This window comes from Ips typographus, linkage group LG3 (assembly GCF_016097725.1).
Source record: "Ips typographus isolate SLU linkage group LG3, UJ_Ityp_2.0, whole genome shotgun sequence".
In the NCBI taxonomy this organism is placed as follows: Eukaryota; Metazoa; Arthropoda; class Insecta; order Coleoptera; family Curculionidae; genus Ips; species Ips typographus.
Genome location: NC_138424.1, coordinates 14394288 through 14420452, shown reverse-complemented (window position 1 = coordinate 14420452; position 26165 = coordinate 14394288). Strand labels below are relative to the sequence as shown.

Sequence of the window (26165 nt, the reverse complement as noted above, 5' to 3'; positions counted from 1 at the left end):
TTTTAATATTTTTATATTTGCATATGATTTGTCATTGTGTTTATTTTTATAGCTACATGCTAAATAAATACCATTATTATTATTAATAACACAGACAAGACAATATCATACAATAGTAATATTATAATAATAAAAGTAACAAGGAATAAAAACTTCGGAACGCCTAACCAAACTAAAGTTGAAAACGGAACACAGCCTTTAGTTTGCCATGTGACGTAAGGCGCTTTCTACCGACGTGACAGTTTCTACTTCTACCCGATTTCATCCAATCGTGTTACGAGCTTAAGGTCACACGACCCCATGTTTGCAAAATCACACTGACGTCACATGTCTACCAGATCATGACGGGTTTGGATCCGTCATCAAACCGATAGAAAACGGCTGTGATTGGCTAAACTACCCCCGACTGCATTTCAAACCGTTCGAAATTAACCAATAACTAGCAAGCATAGCGGTAACGTCTTTTGTATTTTTATCATCTGTCAGCTTCAGTTTAGTTTGGTTTTGTGTTGAAGGTTAAAGCTGTTTGGGTAGCGTCCTTTTATATTTTAGATGTTTTCTGGTGCAATTTGATCGCGTTTATTGTAAAGAATTACTATTTTACTTTACAAAGAAAACCAGGTAAAATGTAGGTATTTTTTTCTACTTGTCATACCTGTAAAGTAACCTATTTGTAGTTTAGTAAACAGCTTTAATTTTGTGTGGAAAGATGGAAGGTGATAAGAACAAATGGGGCTTTATTGTGCTGTTGAGGAATGGAAGAACCAGTCCTCGTTACGAGTTGGATGTTGGAAAGCATACTATTGGTAGTGCTGCAGATTGTAATATCAGGCTTCGCAATTCAAACACAAGTCTCATGAGTACACATGCAGTAATAACAGTTAATAAACTTGGAGTGGTAAGTAACTGTGTATTTTATTGTATTAAGGAATCAGGGAAAAAAAACTCCATGCAGTGACATGTTTGCTGGCAAGTTACTTGCATTTATGTCAGTTGAATGATTTCCAAGGTTTTAGTAAATCAAAAACCTTTTGAATCCATTGTTAGTAACACCCATTTTATTAAAAGTATGTTCTTAAAATATCTTATTTATATCTATACTTGTTATAAACTGTTTAATGGATCCTATTGGAATTACAATCTGGTTTGCTTTCTCTGATTTAGTACTGGTATAGTGAGTGGTATTGGTGATATCCCAAATTTTTTATAAATTAATAGATTATTTTCTTTAGTTTAGTTAAGTTCTTTAGTTTTATCAACATGTCAATACCATATAATATTACTTGTTATAAAGCACTGGGGACTACTGAATTGTTTTTGTGTAGGTTTTAGTGTATTTATTGTAAACCCCAGAGTAAATCATTGGGTACACTGATTCATAATATGCCAATAGTGCCCACCAATTCATAATATTTTTTAATAACACCTAGCAGTAGGTACCTCTAGTAGTAATTCTCTAAATTACCACAACTTAAATGTCTAAAAAACTTATTTTTTTTTTTAAATAAAATACTCTGAATTTCTATATTTGCTATTCTATCATAAGTGGTACCTACAGTGTGACCCATTTAGAATGGAAACACCCCTATAAAATTTTAGGTTATTAACCGATTTCAATGATTTTTTTTTTGAAATAATTAGGAATGAAATGTCTATTACGGGAGAAAATTTTAAATATTTATTTCAGTTTGCAGGTCATATTACGATACTTTTTCTTGATAGAAAATGGAGAATTTTTATTGAAAAAATTACTACGCCACTGGATCTATAGTGCTTTCAAATAGCTGTGACCAAAATTTCATGAAAATCCATTCATTAATAACAAAGTTATGACAAATTAAAATTCAAAAATCCTCTAAGCTAACGGTCACAAAAGAACACCCTGCATCAACTGTTGCCATAGAAATGGTGTTACTATTTACTTGTTTATTATTAATTATTAATTGATTAATTTCTAAAAAAAAAAAAAAAAATTTGGTCACAGCTATTTGAAAGCACTATAGATCCAGTGGCGTAGTAATTTTTTTAATAAAAAAATCGCTAATAAAAATTCTCCATTTTCTATCAAGAAAAAGTATCGTAATATGACCTGAAAACTGAAATAAATATTTAAAATTTTCTCCCGTAATAGACATTTCATTCCTAATTATTTAAAAAAAATAATCATTGAAATCGGTTAATAACCTAAAATTTTATAGGGGTGTTTCCATTCTAAATGGGTCACACTGTATAAAAAATAAGTTGCTACATTAATATATTTCATAATTTTAAACACATCTTCAAAAACATGTAATAATAATAATAATTATTATTATACAGGGCTATGTGTCTTAAACTCTTTCAGATGCTTACAGATTGAGTTACAGATTTATTTGTTATTTTAGTGCTGGTTGTAAGCCTAATGGATGCATATTTCAAAATTAGGCATAGTAGTCCTATAGAGGGCAATCCATTATCATCAAATATTTAGATAAATTTAAACATTTTGGAATTAAGAGAAATTTGATGCATGTTACATTTTAAAAATGTTTTGATCTTTCAGACACTGTCGGTTTAACCAGAAGTAGATTCCAACTTGCTTATTTTAAATGGCACACCCATATTTTTGCATTTTTTAACATATTTTAATTTTAGATATATTTCATGTCTAATGTCATACCAATCTGTACCTATCCATTTCTGAGATATTTATCATTTGGTGTAAAAGTTTATATTTTTAGTTGTCAAAATCATTTTAGTTTACACATCAGAAAATGGTTTTTCCTTGGTTTTTGTGTTTTGTTGTGTTAGACGAGGTTTGTTCTAAGAGTGGATCCAGAAAAACATTAAAAATAATTATACAGGGTGATCAAAAATTGATCTCAAAAAGTGAGTGCTAAAAATGAGGGGTAGACCGCCGATAATTTTTTGTACACCAAAATGCCTTTTTGCATACAAAATACCTTGAAATGCCTTTAAAGTTTAAAGTACAAAACAATGCTTCTATTATTGCTCAAAATGCCTCATAGTGATAATGCCTTAAACCTTAAAAATGCCTCAAACTGCCTTGAAATACCCTCAAAATGCCTTTAAATTATTTAAACTGCCTCAGGATACCTTCAAATGTTTACACATTTGTGGCATTCTTAAATTTAGTTGTAAGTCCCCTGGTATTGAGATAATGATAAATCTTGAATCCTGAAATACACCCTTGAAATTATTTTTTTTATGGTCATGTGACAGTTTTTAGGTTGGATTAAGTAACATGTCTGCTTTTACAATTTGTACTTGACTTTTGACTATTGTCAAAACGTCATAAGGATTAATGATTCAATAAAAATGACTTCCTCAGGTTACATGACTGTTTTTACAAATTTTAAAGACCTAAAAGCTTAAAATTGTTTTTTTAAGGTCTCGTGACAGTTTTTAGCTTAAGTTAGCACGTGTCAAATAAAGACACTTATCATTTAAAAGAAACAGTTGAAAAATTGGTAATTTAAATTTAGACAGTAGTAAAATTGTAAGAACTAGGTCACATAACTTGATAATTCAATTTTTGAGCTTGCCAAACATTGTAAAGGCCAGTTGACATTGTCAAAAACAGTCACGTGAACTTCAAAACGCAGTTTAAACTTTGAAAAATGGTAAATAAAATTTAGACAGTTGTTAAAACTTAAATTGCAAAATACACGTTACGTGACGTTCAAATTGCAATTCTGCATGTTCTTGCTACACTGTAAAGGCCAGTTGACAGACATCTGTCAAAATTAGTCACGTGACCTTTAAAATGTGGTTTAAATTTTAAAAATTTGGTAAAATACATTTAGACTATTTTAGACAGTTGTAAAAGCTGAAATTGCAAGAGACATCACGTGACTTTGATTATGCCATTTTAGAGCTTGCAACACTGTCCAAGCCAACTGACACCTGTCAAAAACAGTCACATGACTTTAAAATGTAATTTAAATGTTGATCATTTGGTAAATTAACTTTAGACAGTTGTAAAAGCTGAAATAATTGTAAAATACACGTTATGTGACCTTAATAATACAATTTTGAGCTTGAAACACTCTAAAAACCAGTTGACATTGTCAAAAACAGTCACATAAACTTCAAAATGCAGTTTAAACTTTAAAAAATGGTAAATTAAATTTCGACCGTGGTTAAAACTTAAATTGCAAAATACACGTTACGTGATGTTGAAAATGCATTTCGGCATGTTCTTGCAACACTGTAAAAACCAGTTGAGATCTGTCAAAATTAGTTATGTGACCTTTAAAATGTGGGTTAAAATTTAAAAATTTAGACTAAAAAATACATTTAGACTATTTTAGACAGTTGTAAAAGCTGAAATTGCAAGAGACACATCACGTGACTTTGATTATGCCATTTTAGAGCTTGCAACACTGTCCAAGCCAACTGACACAACAGTTTTGTTCCAGCATTTGTAGTTTTCGAAATACCTACCCGGGATAAGAGTCGAAAAATGGACACCCTGTACTATTTGTAATTTTATCTTAAATGAAGGTAGGTACATTTGTTTGTGGTTGTCGTCCAAAAGTGTGTTTGTGTGTTGTTTGTGTGACACACTATCGACAAGTAGGTTATTCCCTAGTATTTAGCCCTAAAAGCTGATGAAATTTAAGCACTGAAGGTGGCATTTTATTCGAAGGCGGTCTATCAAAAGATTAAAGAAATTAAATACCGATTGCACAAGGAATAAACCCTTGTTTTTGTGTTATGATGTGACCTATATGTTATGAATACATAATACCTTGGAAACGGTGTAGATTATAGTGTTTATAACATCCTGATGGCATTATAGGCGGGCGTTATTATAAAAGCTTTTGCTGCATTTTCTTTTATATTTTCTAAAATTTCATCCATCTTTTGTCATTTTCACTGACTGACGACTATCCAAGTCACAACATTCAGGTAAAATAAACAGTAAACAAGATACTGGTAAATGTATACCTTACTTTTCAATGCCAGAAATAGTAAATAATTGCTGAATTAGGTGAAACATAAAACATTGTATGCACCACAAGCGTTAGGAAGAGTATAATGTCCATTGTTCTCTCTAACGCCCTTAGTACATAAATAGCAAAAATATAACTAACCAGATTAAACTTTTCAGGCGATTATAACGAACAAAAGTGCAGCGGATCCAATTAGAGTCAACGGTAAAAACGTTTTTAAAACAGCTGCGCTACATGATGGAGACAAGTTTACAGTGGCGGGCAAAGAGTTTCAATATACAAATGAGAACATAAAAGATATAGTTAGTTTCCATACTTAACTTAACTGTTAGACAGTGTAATGTGCAATATTGCTTTTTATTTTAGCCTACAGATAGTAGCATTTTCCAACAGGCAGTTGCCAAATCTATAAAAAGGGCATCAGTAGGACCAAAAATGCCGGTTTTCAAGTTAGTTTTTAAAATAAATTTGTCACTGTATTAACGTTAAATCTAATGAACTTTCAGGACTAACACTCCACTTAAGTCAACACCTTTAAGTCAAGATATTCGGTCATCTACAAGAAAATCTATCACAAATATTAGTCATCGTAAAACTATAGCTTCAAGAGCTCGAAAAAGTATACCACTAACTAGTACAACAAAACGTAGAGTTAGTTTGCAAACAAAAAGATTGGTTGTAGAAACTATAACAGAGGAGAAAGTTAACAAAAAAACAAAGAGTCCTAGAACTTCTTCAAGCCTTGCAAAGCCTTTTGAGTTGCAAGAAAATGCTGAAAGTCAAGAGTTAGGTCTTGCTGATACTTCAAACAGTACTGAGAACAATGATAATAGAACGGATTTGCAGCTGTCAATGTCACTACTGAGAGAATCCGATGATGACTTTTATCTTCATTTATCAGAAAATGAACCTGAATCTTCTTTGAACGAATCTGCTTCTGTGTTTAATGAATCCACACAGGATAAAAATTATAATTCGTCACATGACAGTTCGAGAGTTGTGATTGTAGAGGAGAAACCGAGATCCTCTAGGAGAAGTGTTTTTGAAGAAACGATCAAAAACTTCAAGACAGAAAATGTGTCTCAAGCAGCTTTGGATGAGTCTACTAAGCAATTTAACCTAACGGAATCAACTGGTATTGATGGAAGATTTTCGAACCAAAATATCAGCAGGAGGAGCCACAGATCGGGAATTTTGTCTCCAATCGAAATTTCTTCAACTCAAGAGAACTCTCAGGTGAGTTAATTTTAATGCTTATGGGTTGCTTTTATTTAGATTTTTTCTATTTTCACTCTGTTAATCGATGATTGCCTTTATGCAGATAATATTTTATTTGATTGATTGTGTAAAGACAAGTATTTTTAAAAAAGCTTGAACCTCTAAAGGTTAGCTGAGAAATTTTTTCATTAAATGTTAAAAGTCAAAATTCCTGAACATTGTCACATTTTTGTTCATGCAAAAAAAGAATTGAATTCTAGAGTAACTCATTACCTCATAACTCATTTAGTTATTTTGAAGGTTTAACGTTAATTTAAGTTTTGACTGAAGGTTTACAGATGGTCCAAGGTAGTTTTCTCCACGAAGAATTTAACGGAAAACGGAAAATTATCGAGAATTTTATTTTACAAATACTTTCAGAATTTTGAATATCTCTTGCAGAGAATATTTTTTTACACTTTTTTTTATTTGTGGAGCATTGTCTTCAAATTTAACATGCTCAAGAAGATGAACATGCAAATCAACCTTGCCAAAACCAAAACTCTTGTACAAAGTGTCTCAAATTCAATGGTTTTGCGGGGTATCTCCAAAAGTAGCAAAGGTACAGCAATGCCGTTTTTGCGAACGTGTGCGCGATTTTAGTGAAAGGAACGATGTAGCAGTTGTACCTTCCCCAGCGGCCCCCGTTTCTGTCAAAATATGATAATTTGGAACACTCTCGTCTTTTTTCATCATTATGGCGACGCAGAAAAGCTACAAATGGCTTATAGAAAATTGAACGTACAATCCAATTTAATCCGTTTTTTTGTGGAACACATTGTTATTGAGATATGAACCGAATTTTTTTTTTTTAATAAGACAACCTATGGTCCAGGGCACTAATGGGAGCGATGCACGTCATCAGTGAGTTTGACGTTTTGAAAATGCATTCGTATTGCTTAGCGACTAGTTGCGACCTGTAGCGCTCTTTTTCTAACACGCGCTTATTAACTGAACGCAATTCTGACACAAACGTGACCTTCTCGATCTCGACGTTTAACGAGTTGTGTGCGTTGTGTGCCAGATTGCTAGTTGACCGTTTCCTGTTTTTGTTTTTGTTGTTGATGGCTTGACTAAAAACTGCTTACAGAGAGAGAGAAAAAAAACTCAATATTGACTAATATTGTTATTCAAAATTCACTGTTAAAAAACTGCGTCAACTTCTACATAAGAAGTAAATAAAAACAAAATGTATGTAAAGTTCCTGTTTTAATGAAAAATCTAAACATCTGGCAACGAGGCGCGTTAAACGTCAATGACGTGCATCGGCCGATATATTGCCTTCTACTATATGTTTTTGCAGATTTGAAATAAGGAAAAATATATCTTTTCAAAAATATATAACACTATTGGGTTAAATTGAACAACATAGAAATTATTTTTTTACATTTTTTAAGCACCCTTTTGTGATTTGATACAGTTTTTGGGGAATATCTCCCTGAGGCCCTTTAGGGGCAAAGTATTCTAATGCCTCTTATTGAGGATTAAATTTTGCCTGAAACTATCTGATAATTGAAATACAAGTTATCCGGGCTTAGTTTTAACCGGCCGTGAAAGCCTTCATTATCTGATAGTTGTTAGAAACTTTCTGGCTTTACAAGAAACTAACTGGCTTTGCCTAGAACTAACTGGCATTGCCAGTTCAATCTGACAATGACAGAAACTATCTGATATTACGAGAAGCTAACTGAAACTATCTGAAAACCTCAAGAAACTATCTGGAAATGTCAGAAGCTATCTGGCAATGACAGAAACTATCTGGCATTACCAAAAGCTAATTGGAACTGCTGAAAACTATCTGAAAACCTCACCTGGCATTGCACAAAACTATCTGGTTTCGCCAGAAACTAACTAGCATTGCTAGAGAAACTATCTTACAACTGCCTGAAACTATCTGACAATGTGAAAAGCTATCTGGCAATGCTAGAAACTACCTGGAATTACCAGAAGGTAACTTGCATTGTTGGAAACCATTTAACACTTACTAGAACATATCTGGTAATGTGAGAACCTATCTGGCTTTGTTAGAAGCTAAAAGATTTTGCCTGACACTATCTGATAATTGTTAGAAACTCTCTGGAAATGACAGAAACTGTCTGGCTTTGCCAGAAACTAACTGACTTTGCCTAAAACTAGCTGGCATTGACAGATCAATCTGACAATTGTCAGAAACTATCTGGCATTGCCAGAGGCTAACTGGCGTTTGCTGAAAACCATCTAACAATTACCAGAATCTATCTGGCAATGCTAGAAACTACCTGGCATTACCAGAAGGTAACTTGCATTGTTGGAAACCATTTAACACTTACTAGAACATATCTGGTAATGTGAGAACCTATCTGGCTTTGTTAGAAGCTAAAAGATTTTGCCTGAAACTATCTGATAATTGTTAGAAACACTCTGGAAATGACAGAAACTGTCTGGCTTTGCCAGAAACTAACTGACTTTGCCTAAAACTAGCTGGTATTGACAGATCAATCTGACAATTGTTAGAAACTATCTGGCATTGCCAGAGGCTAACTGGCGTTTGCTGAAAACCATCTAACAATTACCAGAATCTATCTGGCAATGCTAGAAACTACCTGGCATTACCAGAAGGTAACTTGCATTGTTGGAAACCATTTAACACTTACTAGAACATATCTGGTAATGTGAGAACCTATCTGGCTTTGTTAGAAGCTAAAAGATTTTGCCTGACACTATCTGATAATTGTTAGAAACTCTCTGGAAATGACAGAAACTGTCTGGCTTTGCCAGAAACTAACTGACTTTGCCTAAAACTAGCTGGCATTGACAGATCAATCTGACAATTGTCAGAAACTATCTGGCATTGCCAGAGGCTAACTGGCGTTTGCTGAAAACCATCTAACAATTACCAGAATCTATCTGGTAATGTCAGAAGTTACCTGTCATTACTTGAAACTTGAAACTATCTGGTATTGCCAGAAACTATCTGAGAATTGACAGAAACTGCCTGACAACTACCTGAAACTATCTCATAATTACATTAAGTGTTTATAAGTGTTATGTGCTGGTAATGTCAGAAGCTATCTGACACTGCCTGAAGCTATCTGGCTTTGCCAGAAGCTAACTGGCAACTCTTCCTTTTTTTTTTTCTTTTTTTTAAATCACCATGTTAAACTTGGTTAAAGTCTTTTAAATCACTTTTGGTGCGTTAACACAGTTTTTTGAAAATATCTCCCTTAGAAGGTTCTCTACTCTAGGGCAAAGGTGCCCTAAAACTATCTGGTAAAGGGCGAAATTTCTGACAACTTGTACCGTTTTTCACCCAAAAACCCCACGTGATACTTTAAACTTGCACTGTATATTTCTATGTATTTCTCTCACTATGTATTTTGGTTTGTTTAGAAATAACACTGACAACTGCTGTCTAACCTCGAACTGACAACTCTCTTAACAATCACAATAACAACTGACTCACTACTGGTTCTAGCACAGCTGTTTATATAGGCCTCCAAGGGCCGCATTTGTTTTCACGCTCCATGGAGCGAGCAGAGCTTTTTTGACGTCACAATGACGTAATTTGACAATTGGTCAAATTATGGTTTTTGCCAAATTACGTCATTGTGACATCAAAAACGCTGTGCTCGCTCTATGGAGCTTGAAAACGAATGCGGCCATGGATTCGAAGGAATTCGATAATATCCATGAAATTGGCATTCTCTCTTAAGCTTCAAACTATGACATAAATCTCTCTCTCTCTCACAAACAGCTGAACTACGAGGTTCTAGATCCTAAACAATACAATATACGGGGTAAGACGAAATGAACTAAGACTATACGAGGTAACACAAAATAACTAAAAGTCTATTTCCTAACAAACTGTTCCTTTTTATACTTGGCTTCATATTTTTTCAAATCGAGTTATGCTTGGCTGAGTTTGTAGGTTTCTAATAATTTTTATTTTATTTGTTCTAAGAATTGTAAAAGGAAGATTTGGTTATAACAGTTTTTTTTTAAATCACGTGACATTTCCGTTATTTTGACATATCGTAGTTGTTTTATTTTAACTAGCGTTTCCAAGGTCACGTGGTTTTTTCCCGGCCTTTTTGATTTGCCTTTTCTAATATTTCTTAGTTTTTTGTCCTCTCAAAATCACGTATACAAAATTCCGCCATTTTGATCGTTTTTTGGTGAAGTGTCACATGAAATCACCTGACTTTTCTCATTATTACCCAATCATTTTTTTCACTTGTTTTCTAGATCATGTGACACATTTGCCAAATTTACCTTTTAAAACCTCTCATACTTTTTTCATTCAATCGTGAATGACTGGAATAACTATCTTATGTGACATTTATTGCATGCATGAACTTTTGGATAACTACTTTGCTTGACCGGTTGAATCGTTTTAAAGGGCGTCAAAGTTGACCAATGTTTTCTGTTCAATTTTTATGCACTGTTTTGTTTGAACCTTGTTGTGCAAAAATGTACACTTTTTTTATGATTTTTAGTTCAAAAAGTTCTTCGTTTTTGCACTTCATTAGGTGTTGTGTGGCTTTGTAAAAATATGATAGCTTTGGGCGCTAGAGGTCGTCAAAGTTGTCCAATTTTTTTTCACTTTTTTGATGCAGTACTTCACTCAATGGAAAATAACTCGACAATTTAAGACACTCTGTGTAGACTTTTATATAACAATGGATAGCCAATGAAATGAGCTTTCCAACGATATGGCTGCTGGTTGATTTATTAACCAATTTTTCTCTCAACCTTGTGAATTCAAGCAACTGCAAACAGTTTTCAAAATTTTAGTGACATTTTAAATGATCATCAGAATCCACTAATGCCATTTTGGTGTTTCTGACCTGCAAAACCCATTTGAGAGCCTCTTGTAATGCTTTCCAGACTCAGAAGACAGTTTGAAGGACACTGGTGACATTTTGTGTTTCTGAGCTGCAAAAAACTGTTTGAAAGTTTCTAGTGACTTTTTTACGGGTCAGAAGACAGTTTTGGAGCCACTAATACTATTTTGGCGTTTCTGAGCTGCAAAAAAACTTGAAAACGAATGCAGCCTTTATATCACCCAAATAATAGCAAAACCTTGACAACCACGGACAGATAAACATACTTCATAAAACGTTTGTTTTAATTCATTTGTTCAGCCGTCATGCTGTTTCACTCATGGCTTACTTGATTGCAGAATTAGCTATTTCTACGTTGATCTTTATCTTTAGAAGATTTTTGAAAAGGTAATATTTTGGTTATTCGATATCTGCAAAAATATACCTATAAGGTGTCCCATTAAAAAAAAGTATATTTGGTAGATATCTGAATAACGATGTGCTTAAGAAAAAAACGGATTAGGTTATTTGGATTCTACGTTAATTTTTCTACGGTAAATCATTTGTGGTTCTTCTGAGTGGCTAATAATAGAGAAAATACGAGGGGGGTTCCAAATTGTCATATTTTGAACCCCTAAAGTGTTCCTTAAAGTATTTCTATCTTCATATACCAAATACTTTACAGGGTCATACAAATTCTATGCATTAGCATTGCTATCTGGGAAACTATAGTTGATAATGATTGATAATGAATAGAGGCCAAGATGCGCATTTTATTGCTAAATAATTTGGTAAAAAAAATTTTCATTACATCCGGAGATATCTGACAAAAATAGAAAAAGTCAAATTTTTATTTTATTAACACTTTATTATTGATTATTTTGGAAAACCAATGACACCTTCTGGATAGCAGAAAGATTCTTGTTAGATAGCATCATCAACTTCAAATTTTCAAATACTGACCTGGACTTTTTATTTCACTTTTTAGTAGCTGCAGACCTGCAGAAACTAATGTTGTGCCACACTTATACCAAAAATTGTACCTAGTGTACTTAATTACTTGTTCCTTTTTTTTAATATGCATTTGGAATTCCTATGTTGTTATAATGAGTAGATAATTTAGTTTGATATTAGGTTAGATTTAATAATTAGATTTTGCTCTTTTTAACATTAAAAATAAAGTTTAAGCTGTTTCATCAAAACTCAACTTTAAATTCAAACCCGAGTTCAAACATGTGAGTATCTCAAAAATAAATAAGTAACCAAAAACATAATTTTTTTAAATGAATGAAAAGTACCATCAGAAACTCTCTCTTTCGAAGGAGCTAAGGTACTTAATTATTAAATTATATCAAACTTAAAGTGCCAAGTATGTAATACACTAGATATGTTTTTTTGACAAGTGTGGCACATCATTAGTTTCGGCAGGTCTGTAGCTACTAAAAAACGAAATAAAAAGTTCAGGTCCGTATTTGAAAAATTGTAGTTGATGATGGTATCTAGAAAACAAAACGTCGGAGCTGAAAACTAAAACTATTTAAGTGCCTACTAAAAAAGTGCCTTCAGAAGGTGTCATTGGTTTTCCAAAATAATCAATAATAAAGTGGTAAAAAATAAAATAGAAATTTGATATTTTCGGTTTTTGTCGGATATCTACGGATGTAATAAAAATGTTTTGATTTTTTTTTACCAAATTATTTAGCAATAAAATGCGCAACTTTGCCTCCATTTAACTAAAGCTCTATGAACTATAGTTTCTGAGATAGCAATGTTAATGCATGAAATTTGTAATACCCTGTATAAACTTAAAAGTATTTCAAATTTGAATTTTCAAGCAATTACTGGTATTTGAAATATTGTACGGTATTTGACACACTGCCAGATATTTGCAATACTTACTTTTAGGAATGACCATACACTTTAAATTAATAACTAACTACCACACAAACTAATAGATTTCTGTGACTATTAACATTTTGGCCAGTTTGTTGTTTCAACTTTCGAAAATCTTTCTAGAAAGTTATCAATCAGAATCGAAGTTAATGTGGATGTCAGTTTATTGTAAAATGTCTAGAAGTTACTAGAGTTTGTCATATTATATTTATTTTAGTAAGTTATTATATGGCAACATGGCATAAAAATTGCCATTTAACCTCAAAAGAAAAATCATTGTCAAAAACATACTAGATGTAAAATGTAAAAATTTGATGGATAGTGTAGATCCTAAAGCTTCTGAACAGACTTGATTTGGTGCTTTATTTAGTTATAATATCATCGGTTTTCTTGAGCTGTTATATTTTTTTCTTATCTTTTTTCATTAGGACACTTCGTTGGCATCAAGTATATCGTCAGGAAGCCGTTCCCGAAATTCCTCGTTGAATTCTACCGTTTCCAGCCAATCAGAGAGCGCTAGTCCTCTGAAGTCAATTTCAAGCCAATCATTTTCAAGTTACAAAAAAGTTTCGACCAAAACTGGCGACACCGTCAGCGAAACTACTGAAATTGACGTTGTTAATTTTACATCAACCACTCTTTACACGCCTGAAAACCAAAAAACTGGTAATAGATCAAAAATGTCTTCTGCAAGAAAGAGGTATTATTTTTTGCATTTTTTGTAATTTGGTTACTGTAAAAATATCTTAAACAGGGTTTCTACAAGTATGCCTGGTGAGAGGATGTTTGATAAACTACTGTGTACGTCTACTCCATTCCATAAACAGCCATTAAATGTAGATGACAAATTATCGGTCAGCGATTCAGTGATAGCGCCAAAGGTCAGTCCACCTAAAAGGCGGTCGTCACTTCGTACAAGCGTGACTAAGAGAAGTGAGTACATTTTTTTACAAGTTTAACAAAACTATACGCACTGTACAAAAGATGTGTTTTTTGAAAGGATTGAAGGCGATTTCTTGGAAACAGTTTTAGGTACTTTTAATTTTTTTTTGTCAAACTAAGAAATTGATACGAGACAGGTTTTACCGTGTTTGTTTAATATTGTTACGGTTTGGGCCTACTATGCTCGATACTTCTGAACGAGCACTCGATTCGGGATGGAATCGATGCGCTGCAATATCTGGCCGGGCGCGTGTTAAAGTAGGCCACAGTTAGAAAGCCACACACCTAGAAGCATCTCTGATGTTCGACGCAAATCGCGAAGCGATTTGTCTAGAACGTAGTTTACCGAATATAAAAGAATTGGTTTCAGACAGTGGAGTAGTGAATTTGGGAATGCGGTAAAGTTTAAATAGTGGAAAAATTGTGGAATTGTAGTAGTGTTTTTAGTAGCTGAATTAATTATTGTACGGAGTGTTTTGAAGTGTAAATAAATTTATTAATTTGTGAGTTAAATTGACTTTGTGTAAACCCACGGGAAAACCGTAACAATTGGTGTCAGAAGTGCGATCAGACTTTAGTGCGACGTGAATTGCAACTAAACTCCGGGTTAGAGACTTGTGTTCAGAACCGGACTAGAGATTTTCGGAACAGTGGTGTGTTAAATTTATTTTATGCCAATAACAAGACGTCAAAGTGCAAACATGGAGGCCCAACTTGCAGCTATTATGGCAGTGCTTGAAACACAAGAAGAGATTCGACAACAAGACAAAGAAGAAGACAGAGAGCGGCAAGAAAAGCGTAACGTAGAAATATTGGACGTTCTAGCGGGGACCAAGACAGAAATCCAAGAGTATGTAACCCATAGTCTCAATAAAATTCAGAATGATGTTCGGGAGAACATTAATAAAATTCAGAATGATGTCGAGATGAAGCTACGCGACTTAGAGCGGAAAATTGACAGCAGAGGAGTCAGCTCTACAGTGATCACCGGAAACGGGCTCAACAAGATCAAGCCTCTCACATACGACGGTCAAACTTCATGGGCAACGTACCAACTCCAATTTGAGGCCGCTGCAAATGCAAATGGATGGAGTAACAAGGAAATGGCTGTAGCACTGGTGGTGGCATTACGAGGACCTGCATTGGAGCTGTTACAGACTCTGCCTATCGCCCAACAAGGCAACTATGACGCATTAGTAGCTGCATTAGAACGACGTTAGGGGGATCAGCATAGGAAAGGAGTGTATCAAACACAACTAAAGGCAAGACAGCAGAAAACTGGTGAAAATCTACAAGAGTTTGAAGCCGAAATTCGTCGCCTTGTGCATCTGGCTTACCCAGCCGTCCCGGATGAAATCCAAGAAGAATTTGTGGCACAGTATTTTGTAGAAGGGATTCGAGATCTGGAGGTAAGGAAAATGCTGAAGATGTTCAAAGGGCTCAACAGCAGCGAATTACTGGTTCGAGCGCTGGAAGTTGAAGCTGCGTGCAATAACTTAAAGCCAGAGACTATTCAAGAGGAGAGAGTACCGCCAGCCGATCATGTTGATACATCAATAAATGAAATTAAATCAATGGTTGGGTTCATCAATTGTGGACGTAAAGGACATTACCGCTGGAATTGCAGACAGCAGTCTCGTTTACCGACCCCGCAGATTTGGCGTAACCAGGAGCAGGAAATGAAGAGCTTTTGATAGTGACTTAAGGTACCGGAAAGGACAAATTCATAATGGTTGGAGGATTGGTCAAATCGCGAAGGTGACTGATAAAGAGGCTACAAAAAGAATGAAGAGCAGCGTTTCTAAGGAAGACATAATAAAAGGACAGCGCTCAGACTCTGATTTGAAAGTAATCAGAAGATGGTTGGAGAAGGATTTCAAACCGGATTGGCAACAGATTTCCAGATATGGACCAACAGTAAGGGGTTACTGGTTGCAGTGGAATTCGCTTCGACTGCGAGATGACTTAATTACTCGCAAATGGGAAAGTCCAGACGGAAAACGCTTTGTTTACCAAACAATAGTGCCCAATTCCTGCAAAGAGAATGTGCTGCGAGAACTAAAATAACAGTCGTGGAGGAGGGCAAACATGGGATTTTTTTAAATGGTTGATCGTAAAGCTTCGGGAAAAAATTTTTGTAATAAAAAGGCCCCAAAGAATCGCCAGAAAATATTTTCAGATTCGGGAAATGTCCAAAAGAGGGCGTAGTAACTTTAATTAAAAAAAGTGGTTATCTCCAAGAGTTTGAATACAATTGCACTTTGAAAATACTTGCAAAAGAAAGCTACGTTTACTTGTAACAACTTTGATTAAAACCTTTTTTTGCTATCTCTTGAAATAAAGTGGTGGGGGTAAGTCAAAAGTTGCTTAAAAGAACCTCTTTGAAACCTTTTGTCGTATAGCATTGAGTTTGACACTATTGCAAAGAGCAAATTGTTTCTGACAGATGCACTATAAATGATTGTTTAAAGTTGTTTTCTTTCGTCGAAAGGTGGCGCTTTTTGCAAAGAATGGGAAACTTTCCAATTTTTTTTATCCATTACTATGATTAAGCAAGGTCTAAAAAAAGTGACAAGTATTTTTACTGTAAAATAAAAAATTACTTGTTAATAAACATTTAAAATACCGCGTGCTTCTAAAGCTATTTAAACGACCCCATATACCGTGACTTCATTTTGACGTCATGTAGAGTGTTTATAATAAACAAATGCTATGAAATTGGTATTTTATGCAAAAAACCAAAAATGTCCTCTAGTTATTTAAATAGTTGAAATCGGACAAATGTTTATGTAAAGTTTCTGCGCAAAATTCAATTTAAATTAAATTTTTAAGATTCAATCACCATTTGTCTGTCTAAAAAATTACTCTTTATATCTCTATTTACGTATTTTCGTAGTTATTTACCAAAAATATATAGAAAGATTGAGGTTCTGTTAGGAGACATATTCAGGACACTTCAACATTCAACACAACAACATTCCTTCAGAGGCTTTTTGTCCTTATAATGTCTTTCTAAAGTTTTGGTAGAGAATTAAACTAGCTACAATTTTTCACTTTAGACCATTTCTCAATTCTGTCAAGGAAAAAATTACAGAGGTTGAAATTGTTTTTCAGCGACTCCCAGATTTTGTCTCCTTTAATTGATACTTGAGCGTGCATTTCCATAACGTTGTAAGTGCGAAAATGCCTTATTTTATTTTTTTTATGGTCAAAAACAGTTGCAAGTGTCATGTTTTATTATCTAAAAATAATTTAGCGCCGGTAGCGCTAGCGAAGGCCTGAAAAGTGGAAAGAGTGTCAAAACGTTGTATGTACCGCAGTGCAATTCTATGAAGCGAACGGTTGAGTATTTGCTAGTAAATTATTTTTTATTATACTACTCTAAAAACTGTTTCTCGATTGATTCATTGTTAAAAAATTGTACTTACCGCGAGACCGTCGGAAAATGTGAAAGTGCATTTTCGGGGCGCAAAAAACTCAATACCTACGCAACTCTGTTTAGCGAAAGATAAATTATGTATTGTGATGGTAGGTAGCTATTTATGGCAAACTTAGTTTTTTGACTAGCCTTCCATCTTTGTCTCATGGATTAATTAGCAATGTTTCTTTGTCTGTTACATATCGATCAGTTTTAGATTTTCCACACCCTGTATATGCTCTCTAGAAATTGGAACATACTTATGGGACATCTTATATTTTGTTTTTGGTTGAAATATATTCATAATAGTGTAAAATTTTACTTATAGAACACCGATGCTTTTCGTGTGGTCCGGAGATGTCAAATTCGGTGTCCATCTTACATAGGTAAGTGTCATGAAACTATTAATTGTGCTACATTTTTCCAAAGTATGATGGCGCCACTTTTAAGTTAAATTAAAACAAACGGAGAGAAATTTTGTGACATTTTTTTTATAATTGCAACGAAATGTATAGATTTATTTGCTTTGTACAAATTTTATTTAGGAAAAATGAATCGTATTTTGTTTTTTAATATTACTTTGATCCTAGTAAAGTATTTATATCTGTGAGAATGGCAGTCGAATAATATTGAAATCGACTCTGAAATGTATGACTCGTTGCCCACATTGGAGTCCACGTTGGCAATATTATTTTTTAATATTAAACTCAAATTGAGATCATATCGTTAAACCTATTCTTTTGATGTGTTGTCAAAAACCGACACAATACGTCCAACGTTGGCCTGAGCAAGAAAAATGTTAGCGCCAATTTCGGGTTCAACGCGATTTTCTTGGTACACACATTGGAAATACTGTTGGAGCCAACGTTGGCACCACTGTGTGGAACCGAGGATTAATTTAAAATCGGGTCGTTTGGATGGGTTCTAGTTTATAAAAACTCAAAACAAAATTTATTTTATTTAATTTTGACTAATAGCACAGACAAACCAAACAGTTTGAATTAAGTGCTAGTCAAGTGTATCTTGCACACTCTGTTTTTGTCTAAACTTTATAGAAAATTATAACAGTTTTATGAAATTGAATTAAAAATCCGTTGTACTTTTAGGCAGTCTTCAGTTATTAATGTGACTGACACTACTCCAGAAAAATCGTTCAAAGAAGAGACGCCAAAATCGCACATCAAATCTGTTAGGAGAATGTCTAAGGCCAATCAGTCTACTTATAATCCTTTGGTGGAAGACGTAACCCCAGTAACTCCTGAAAACATGCAAGTAAGTATAATTAATTTGGCTTTTTGCACTTTTTTCCAACAAAAGTTACTTCCTCCTATATTTTTAAGTTTTGTTAAAATATCTCTATCTGTTTTGTGTTAACTGTTACGTTTTTAACAAAACACCCTATATTTTCTTAACAAAGCGTTCTTGGAGTACAGTTTATACAGTGTGAGTGATGAGAGTATCTCACGTTTTAAATGACTAAAGTTTAATGGCGTCTAATACGTCAAAAAAGTAATGACAGTGCAATATATTATATTAATGTCCGACATGGCAATTGTTTCATCAATGATGACACCTATTAAGGTCAATTATCTAAGAAATAATGCTCTAGGCTCAGGTGAGGGCATTATTTTTTATAATGCCTTCTGACCATTTTTAAATAAATATCTACAGAATGAAAGTCGGACATTAGGCAAGGCAAAGGCACTTCAGCAATGATTTTGGTTTTCTTTTTATCACAGGTTTATTTAACCTACTTTCGTTAGTCTTGTCATTGTCAGTGACATATAGGGTGTCCGTTTTTTAAGATCTACCATGGAAACCTCGGCAATTTGAAGAGGTTCAAGGAGGGATAAATTAAAATTGAGTTCAGTAAAAACGCCGCTTTAAAAATTTAAAAGTTTTGAACAATTCCGGAATTATCCGAACCAAACCGAAATGTTCGAAATTAGTTTTTATGTTTTTGCTAATTTATCTGATGAGATATCTCGGCGAATCTGTAGAGTAGGGGAGGTGAGTGTGTACATCCTCCCGAGGAGTTGTTCTCCTAGGTCGACGTCTATCCTGTCCTTTCCTATCTTTTTTATATCGGCAGGTGTAACTGAACACACACTCTCTTATTGACGATAACTCTGGACACTCGCATAAGACATGCCCAACAGTTTCATCTTCTTGTTCACACATCCTGCATCGAGGTATGTCTACTAGGCTTATAGTATGTAGGTGTTTCCTTAGTTAACAGTGGCCAGTCAGAAATCCTACTGCTAAACGTAGGTTTTTCCTGATCATCGCCAAATATTTCTCCGGCGCCAGCTTCCCATGGTCGCCCAGGGAAAACTGCAACCTTCGATTTCATCTGATCTAGAGATTGACCCTGGGTGTAACGGTTGGCTAAGTCCTAAAATTTTAGTCCAGCCGCTTCCATGGCTAAAGAATGGGCAATTGACCTTTACTCCTGTCGTGCCCTTTAACCCACCTCAGGATAATATTGTTATCTACCGAGGCTATACCTACGCTCTTACCTATAGATTGTTATGTTTTGTCAGAAATTCCTTTTCTGGTTAGTTCTTTTGAGGCGATTGAGATACCAGCCAGTTCTGTCTGAACCACAAGGGTATTTTTTCCATTCCCCACTTAATCCTTAGGCTTAGTGATCTGAAGTACACGCCACATTCTGAGCCTTCTTTGGTTTTTGAGCCGTCTGTATATATGCGTATTGCATTTGCGATATCTCGGCAAAATATCCGGAATTTTTGAAATGTTCTTCTTAATCCGCCGTCTCCCGCCGTAGGTTGGCGATCTAATTGGCAATCATTATTCTGGATGTAGCAGCTCTGAAGATGTCGGAACATCCAAACCATCTTCTTAAGTCTTTCAGCCAGGAGTTTTGTCTTCTTCCTATTGATCTTTTTCCCTGTATTTTTCCTTTAATGATCAGTCTTAAGAGTTCATACCTTTCGCCTCTCATTATGTGGCCTATGTATCCCGTTTTTTTTCCTTAACGATCAGCATCAGTTCTTTTGATTTTCCCATCCGCGCAAGGACTTCCAAGTTGGTGATTCTCTGCACCCACGAGTCGCATCGAGAGTCCATCCTTCACTACCATATAACAAGGTTGAAAATATATAACATCTGATCATGCGCATTCTAAGTTCTAGGCTCAGTTCGGATCTCGTGAAAAATTGCTTCATATCAATAAATGTTTTTCTGGCCTGCTCAATTCGTGCTTTTATTTCGATCTTGGGGTCGGGTCACTGATTATTAATGATAGTCCCTAGGTATCTGAATGAATTTACTTGTTCTATCTGTATATTGTTAATGGACAAATTGGCAACTATGTTCGTCTTTGAAAAAACAAGAAGCTTAGTTTTGGACGCATTCGTGAATAGTCCATGCCGTTCACTGTGGCTTACTATACGGTTCATTAAGTCTTGTAAATCGGCCAGGTTATCTGCCAGCACAACACAGTCGTCGGCGTATCTCAGATTGTTAACAATGACTCCATTGATTTTGATTCCTCTTTGGACCCCCTGCAGCGCTTCTCTATAAATAGTTTCAGAATATAAATTAAACAGAAGTGGTGATAGGATACAGCCCTGCCTCATTCCCCTTTTTATTATAATTGCCTCTGATGTTGATTGCTCAACTTTAACTTCTGCCGTTTGATGCCAGTATAACTGTGAAATGATTATGATTTCTTCTTTGTCTATTCCCGTAGCTTGAAGAATCTCTATTAGTTTGTCGTGCTTAACGCAGTCAAACGCTTTTTTGTAGTCAAGGAAACATGAATATACATTCACGTTCATATCTCTGCATCTTTGAGTTAAGACGTTCAAAGAGAACAGTGTCTCCCGTGCACCCACATCATTCCGAAATCCAAACTGACAACCATTCACTTGGCTTTCGCATTTTTTGTAGATGCGCGTATGAATAATTCTCAGAAATACCTTCAGAACATGAGACATCAAGCTAATCAATTGATAGTCGTCACACTTTGATGCGTTGTTTTTCTTTGGGATTGTTATAAAAGTTGACTTGAGCCAATCTGTGGGTATGATGCCTGTTTTATAAACAGTGTTAAGTAATGAAGTTAATATGTTCAGTCCGGCTCCTTCTTCGTCTGCTTTAAGTTTTAATACTTCTGCGTGAGTCCCATCTGAACCAGTTGCTTTTCTGTCTTTTTGGGCTTTTGTAGCATGTATGACTTTCATGTATGTATTTTTTTTTTCTTTTGTTATATCGGGTCCTTTTTCATTTATTTGATCATTCGTTATTGGTTGCACATCTGATCTATTGTCATTAAACAGGTCTTCGATATCCATCTCTTAAGTTTCACTTCAGTTTCTGTTATTATTTCGTTGTTATTGTCCCTTAGTATTGAAACTGGCTTTTTTTTGTTTCGATTGGTCAATTCTTTGACTTTCTTGTGTAAGTTGAAAGAGTCGGGTTTACTTTGGAGTTTTTCGATTTCAGAGCATTTCCCTGATAGCCACTTTTCTTTTGCTTCTGTGCACTTGTTCTTAACTGCCCTGTCAAGTTTTTTGTAGTTCACTGGAGTTTGTTTTGGTGTCCTCCTTTCTGACATTAGATCTAATATTTCACAATTTTTGCATGCGCGAGACAAAAACAGAAAAACTAAACAAAGTCCAAGTAGACGGAAATTTTGCTGCGGTGTTGTCAAACGCCTCTATTAATTCGTCAACTAGATTATGTGCAAAATTAATTTTGTGACTAAAACATAACCAATCATTTTCATTTATTTTGATAATGTTTGTTTACGATAAGTGCCCTGTGTTTAGTTCGGTTTCTATTTTTCTGTATCAATGTTACTATAGGAGATCTCGAAAACTAGAAGAGATAAAAAAAAAGCCCAGAAATTTTTTTTTTTTTGCGAAACAGGTCAGAGGATTGTCATTGATAAACAAAACCTCACCATTTTTAACCAATCAGATCAGTGTTTACCGATTGATGCGGCATTAATGGGGCTGTTACTAGAACTTGGGAACGCCATTTGTATTCTGACCAAAGATTTAGGTTTTCAAAATGATATTTTAAAATTCGACTTATTATGTTTTCGTTCTGGCTGGTTTTAAAGTAAATTTTTATTAAATCAAAAATCGACAAGTTTATTTACAAGTTATACAGGGTGTCCCACGACGAAAGACATCGATTGATATTGGAAAAAGTATAAATAGGAGAGTTTTGAAAATTAGGCAGGATACTGATGTGGGCATGCCTAATCCAACTAAAATATTTTCAAGATGGTTGCACTTCCGTTTATACCGGAAGTCGATCACAACTTTCTTATTTTAAATAGAACACCCTATATATTATTACATATTTGGATTTCTCACAAAATTCTGACCAACTTTTGTATAGAATGCCCTATGCCTATCTCTAGCCGTTTTCGAAATATTTGATGTTTTTCCAAAAAAGTGACAGTTGCAACGCTCAACATATTTTTGTACTATGTTAAAACCGTATTTCATTTTGCAATGAAACTTTGGGTTATTGTAAATAAAGGATCGTTCTATTAAACTGAGGGTGCTTAATGACTCATTTGTATACAGGGTCGTCAAAAAAAAATCATAAACTTGCCACTAAAAAAAATAAAAAATCTCAAGTTTTTTAAATAGAAACCCACATTTTTTATGACGGAATCATTTTGAGCATTAAAAATTACTATAAGTTTCAATTTACTTGCCTATACCTAAATCCAACCCATTTCGTTTTATTTGAGAATTAACATTTTTTTATTATGCTGCACGGTTGGGATTATGTGGTATTCTAGTTGGTCATGCTTTTGACACACGGTGATATTGGAGACCTGAAGGGCATGTTAATAACACTAGTTTTGAGTGTTTTGACAACTGCAAATATGCCGTCGCGGTTACGTTATTCAAACCAAGATTACTTAAATCTGTTTATTATTTACGGAGAATGTGATAAAGTTGTGAGTAGAACATGTGAGGTATTTGCCGCTCGTTATCCAGAAAATCCAAAGCCATCACCAAAAGCTGTCAAGCAAATAATTGAAAATTTTAAGAATACGGATATGTGAAGATAAAAGCTATTAAAACAAAACCAATCCTTAATAATACAAATGTAGAAATTTGCAATGTTGGGCTATTTTGTTGCAAATCCAACTTTGTCAATAAGACAAGTTTCCGTAGAATCAGGCATATCCAAAAGCTCAATTCAGAGGATCCTGAAGAAACATAAATTTCACCCTTTTTCATTTAAATTAGTGCAACACTTCAAAGAGGTTGACTTTCCGAAGAGAGTTGTTTTTAGTGAGTTTTTGCTGACTAGTCATTATGGAGATGAATTGTTTTTGAATAATATTATTTGGAGCGACGAGGCCAAATTCACTAAAAATGGAATGTTCAATAGACATAATTCACACTACTGGTGTGACATAAATCCACATGTAATTAGAGAGAGACATTTTCAAGAAATCTGGAATTTTTATAATAAAAAATGTTTATTCTCAAATAAAACGAAATGGGTTGGATTTAGGTATAGGCAAGTAAATTGAAACTTATAGTAATTTTTAATGCTCAAAATGATTCCGTCATAAAAAATGTGGGTTTCTATTTTAAAAACTTGAGATTTTTCATTTTTTTTAGTGGCAAGTTTATGATTTTTTTTTGACGACCCTGTATACAAATGAGTCATTACGCACCCTCAGTTTAATAAAACGATCCTTTATTTACGATAACCCAAAGTTTCATTGCAAAATGAAATATGGTTTTAACATAGTACAAAAATATGTTGAGCGTTGCAACTGTCACTTTTTTGGAAAAACACCAAATATTTCGAAAACGGCTAGAGATAGGCATAGGGCATTCTATACAAAAGTTGGTCAGAATTTTGTGAGGAATCCAAATATGTAATAATATATAGGGTGTTCTATTTAAAATAAGAAAGTTGTGATCGACTTCCGGTATAAACGGAAGTGCAACCATCTTGAAAATATTTTAGTTGGATTGGGCATGCCCACATCAGTATCCTGCCAAATTTTCAAAACTCTCCTATTTATACTTTTTCCAATATCAATCGATGTCTTTCGTCGTGGGACACCCTGTATACGCCACTGGAATCTATTGGAAAAAGTGTTAGAATAATGTAAAACTTTTGTTTAGGTATAAAGCAAACATAACAAAATTAAAAGGTTGTTTAAAATTGCCAAAAATAATTTGTTTTGCGCATTACTGCAAAACGTTATTTTTTTTTTGAAATATTGATTAGTTCCTATCTGAAAAAAAAAATTTGAAACTAGGTATTCGTTTTTTCCTATCTCTTAAGTCAGTCAAAAATCATTAATTAAACTCAATAATTGTATTATTGTGTGAGACGTGACGTGGAACAAAACTGTTGAATAACGTTACTAAGCATGCGGCTCATGTCGCTTTTTGATTATTAGCCAAGCCGTGTCGGCTACAAAATTGAGTTTTTTCTCCAAACGAAAGACAACTTGTGATAGTCCATTTTAAAGAGAAAAATTGTATTTTTTATGGCGCAAAGAAATACTATACCTTTGATTTAAAAAAATTCAATTTTATGTGATAACTCTGAAAACAATGACTATAAAATTTTACCAACTTTACTGAAATCTACTAAAAGCGTCTAAACTTTGTAGAAGCTATGTTTAGTTGTAAAAAAATCAAAACCTATACACAGTTACAATTTTTTTTTGTTTCGGCCTGATGAACATTATATTCTCCCTAATGGCTGTGTGGTGTATACGTTTTATGTTTCACCTAATTCAGCATTTTTTTACGGTTTCTGGCAATGAAAAAGTAAGATATACCTTTACCGGTATGTTGTTTAGTGTTTTTTTTTTACCTGAGGGATGTGACTTTCATATTGTCACATAAGAAAATCACCCGCTATATTTGTACCTTACACTATATAAATTGCTACATAATCATAATTGACAGAATATGGGTCAGACAACGAATCTTGTCATTCAGTGAAACTCGTTAAAAGTGAACGAAATTCCAGAAAAGAAAATGCAGCAAAAGCTAATGAAGGCTTATTACTTTTAAAGTTTTTATGGCATGTAAGAATAAAAATGCCATTGCTAATATTAAAAAAGGGTTGTTATGGACACTATAACCTACACCATTTCCAAGGTATTATTTATTCATTGTTCGGTATTATTTATTAAAATGGATAGGTGAACGTGGGTGAAACATAAATTTTCTCGTTATTCTCTTATTGACCAACTTGTTCTGAAGGAACTTCAACTGAAACTGTATGAGGTCAGTTTCTTAGAGCCACTAGTCTAACTTCCTAGAGCCGCTCTTATTAGTCTTATTTGTATGTAAATAGCACACAAGTCTAGTCAGTCCCTGTTTACCATTTATTTTCTGTATTGTTTGATTTTTTTAACTTTTGACGGATGAAAATTAGAGTTAGCTATCGCAACGCAACAATTATTCGAATGCTAAACAGTTACACGTACTTCATTTTATTCAAAACAAGCAGAAAACATACAAATAGTAACTGATTCATCAAAATAACGAGGAATGGTTGAATAGGTCAATAACAAACATATGTTATCCAGAGTCCTAGTGGATGAATTCAGATTAGCTTCTGGCAATATTTCTCGTGTTCGCCTGCTAGATATTTTATTAGGTTTTCTGTCTTTGTCTTGCGCATGCAATGATCTATGTTTCTCTGTGAGTTACACGATTTTCCGATGACCAGTTTTAGTTCTACCACACCTGTATAAACATAAAATATTTGCTCAGAAATCGAAAAAGAAGGGCTTTGCCTACATCCTTATCGTTAGTGACTCACCCGTTACACAACTCGGTCGGAAATGTACTTGAACGTATATGACGGTCATAACTAGAGTCCGGATTAAAAAGCACTAAAATCGTGAAAAAA

At 34.2% G+C, this 26165-nt stretch overlaps 1 protein-coding gene across 3 annotated transcripts in view; it reads left to right on the top strand.

Annotated features, from left to right (window-relative positions):
- Positions 1 to 463: 463 nt before the first annotated feature.
- The window catches only part of LOC145727143 (uncharacterized), a 50875-nt gene continuing 25173 nt past the window's right edge, over positions 464 to 26165 (top strand). Inside the window, exons 1-9 of one of the 3 annotated variants that reach the window (XM_081976616.1) lie at positions 464 to 621; positions 678 to 898; positions 5117 to 5260; positions 5325 to 5407; positions 5465 to 6194; positions 13339 to 13610; positions 13665 to 13843; positions 17599 to 17656; positions 18377 to 18542. In XM_081976616.1, coding sequence (XP_081832742.1) covers positions 710 to 898; positions 5117 to 5260; positions 5325 to 5407; positions 5465 to 6194; positions 13339 to 13610; positions 13665 to 13843; positions 17599 to 17656; positions 18377 to 18542 — 1821 coding nt within the window. In that variant the 5' untranslated portion in view covers positions 464 to 621; positions 678 to 709. Of the gene's footprint in view, positions 629 to 677; positions 899 to 5116; positions 5261 to 5324; positions 5408 to 5464; positions 6195 to 13338; positions 13611 to 13664; positions 13844 to 17598; positions 17657 to 18376; positions 18543 to 26165 lie in introns of all 3 variants that reach the window. The other 2 variants (XM_081976617.1, XM_081976618.1) reach the window with 2 other exon arrangements.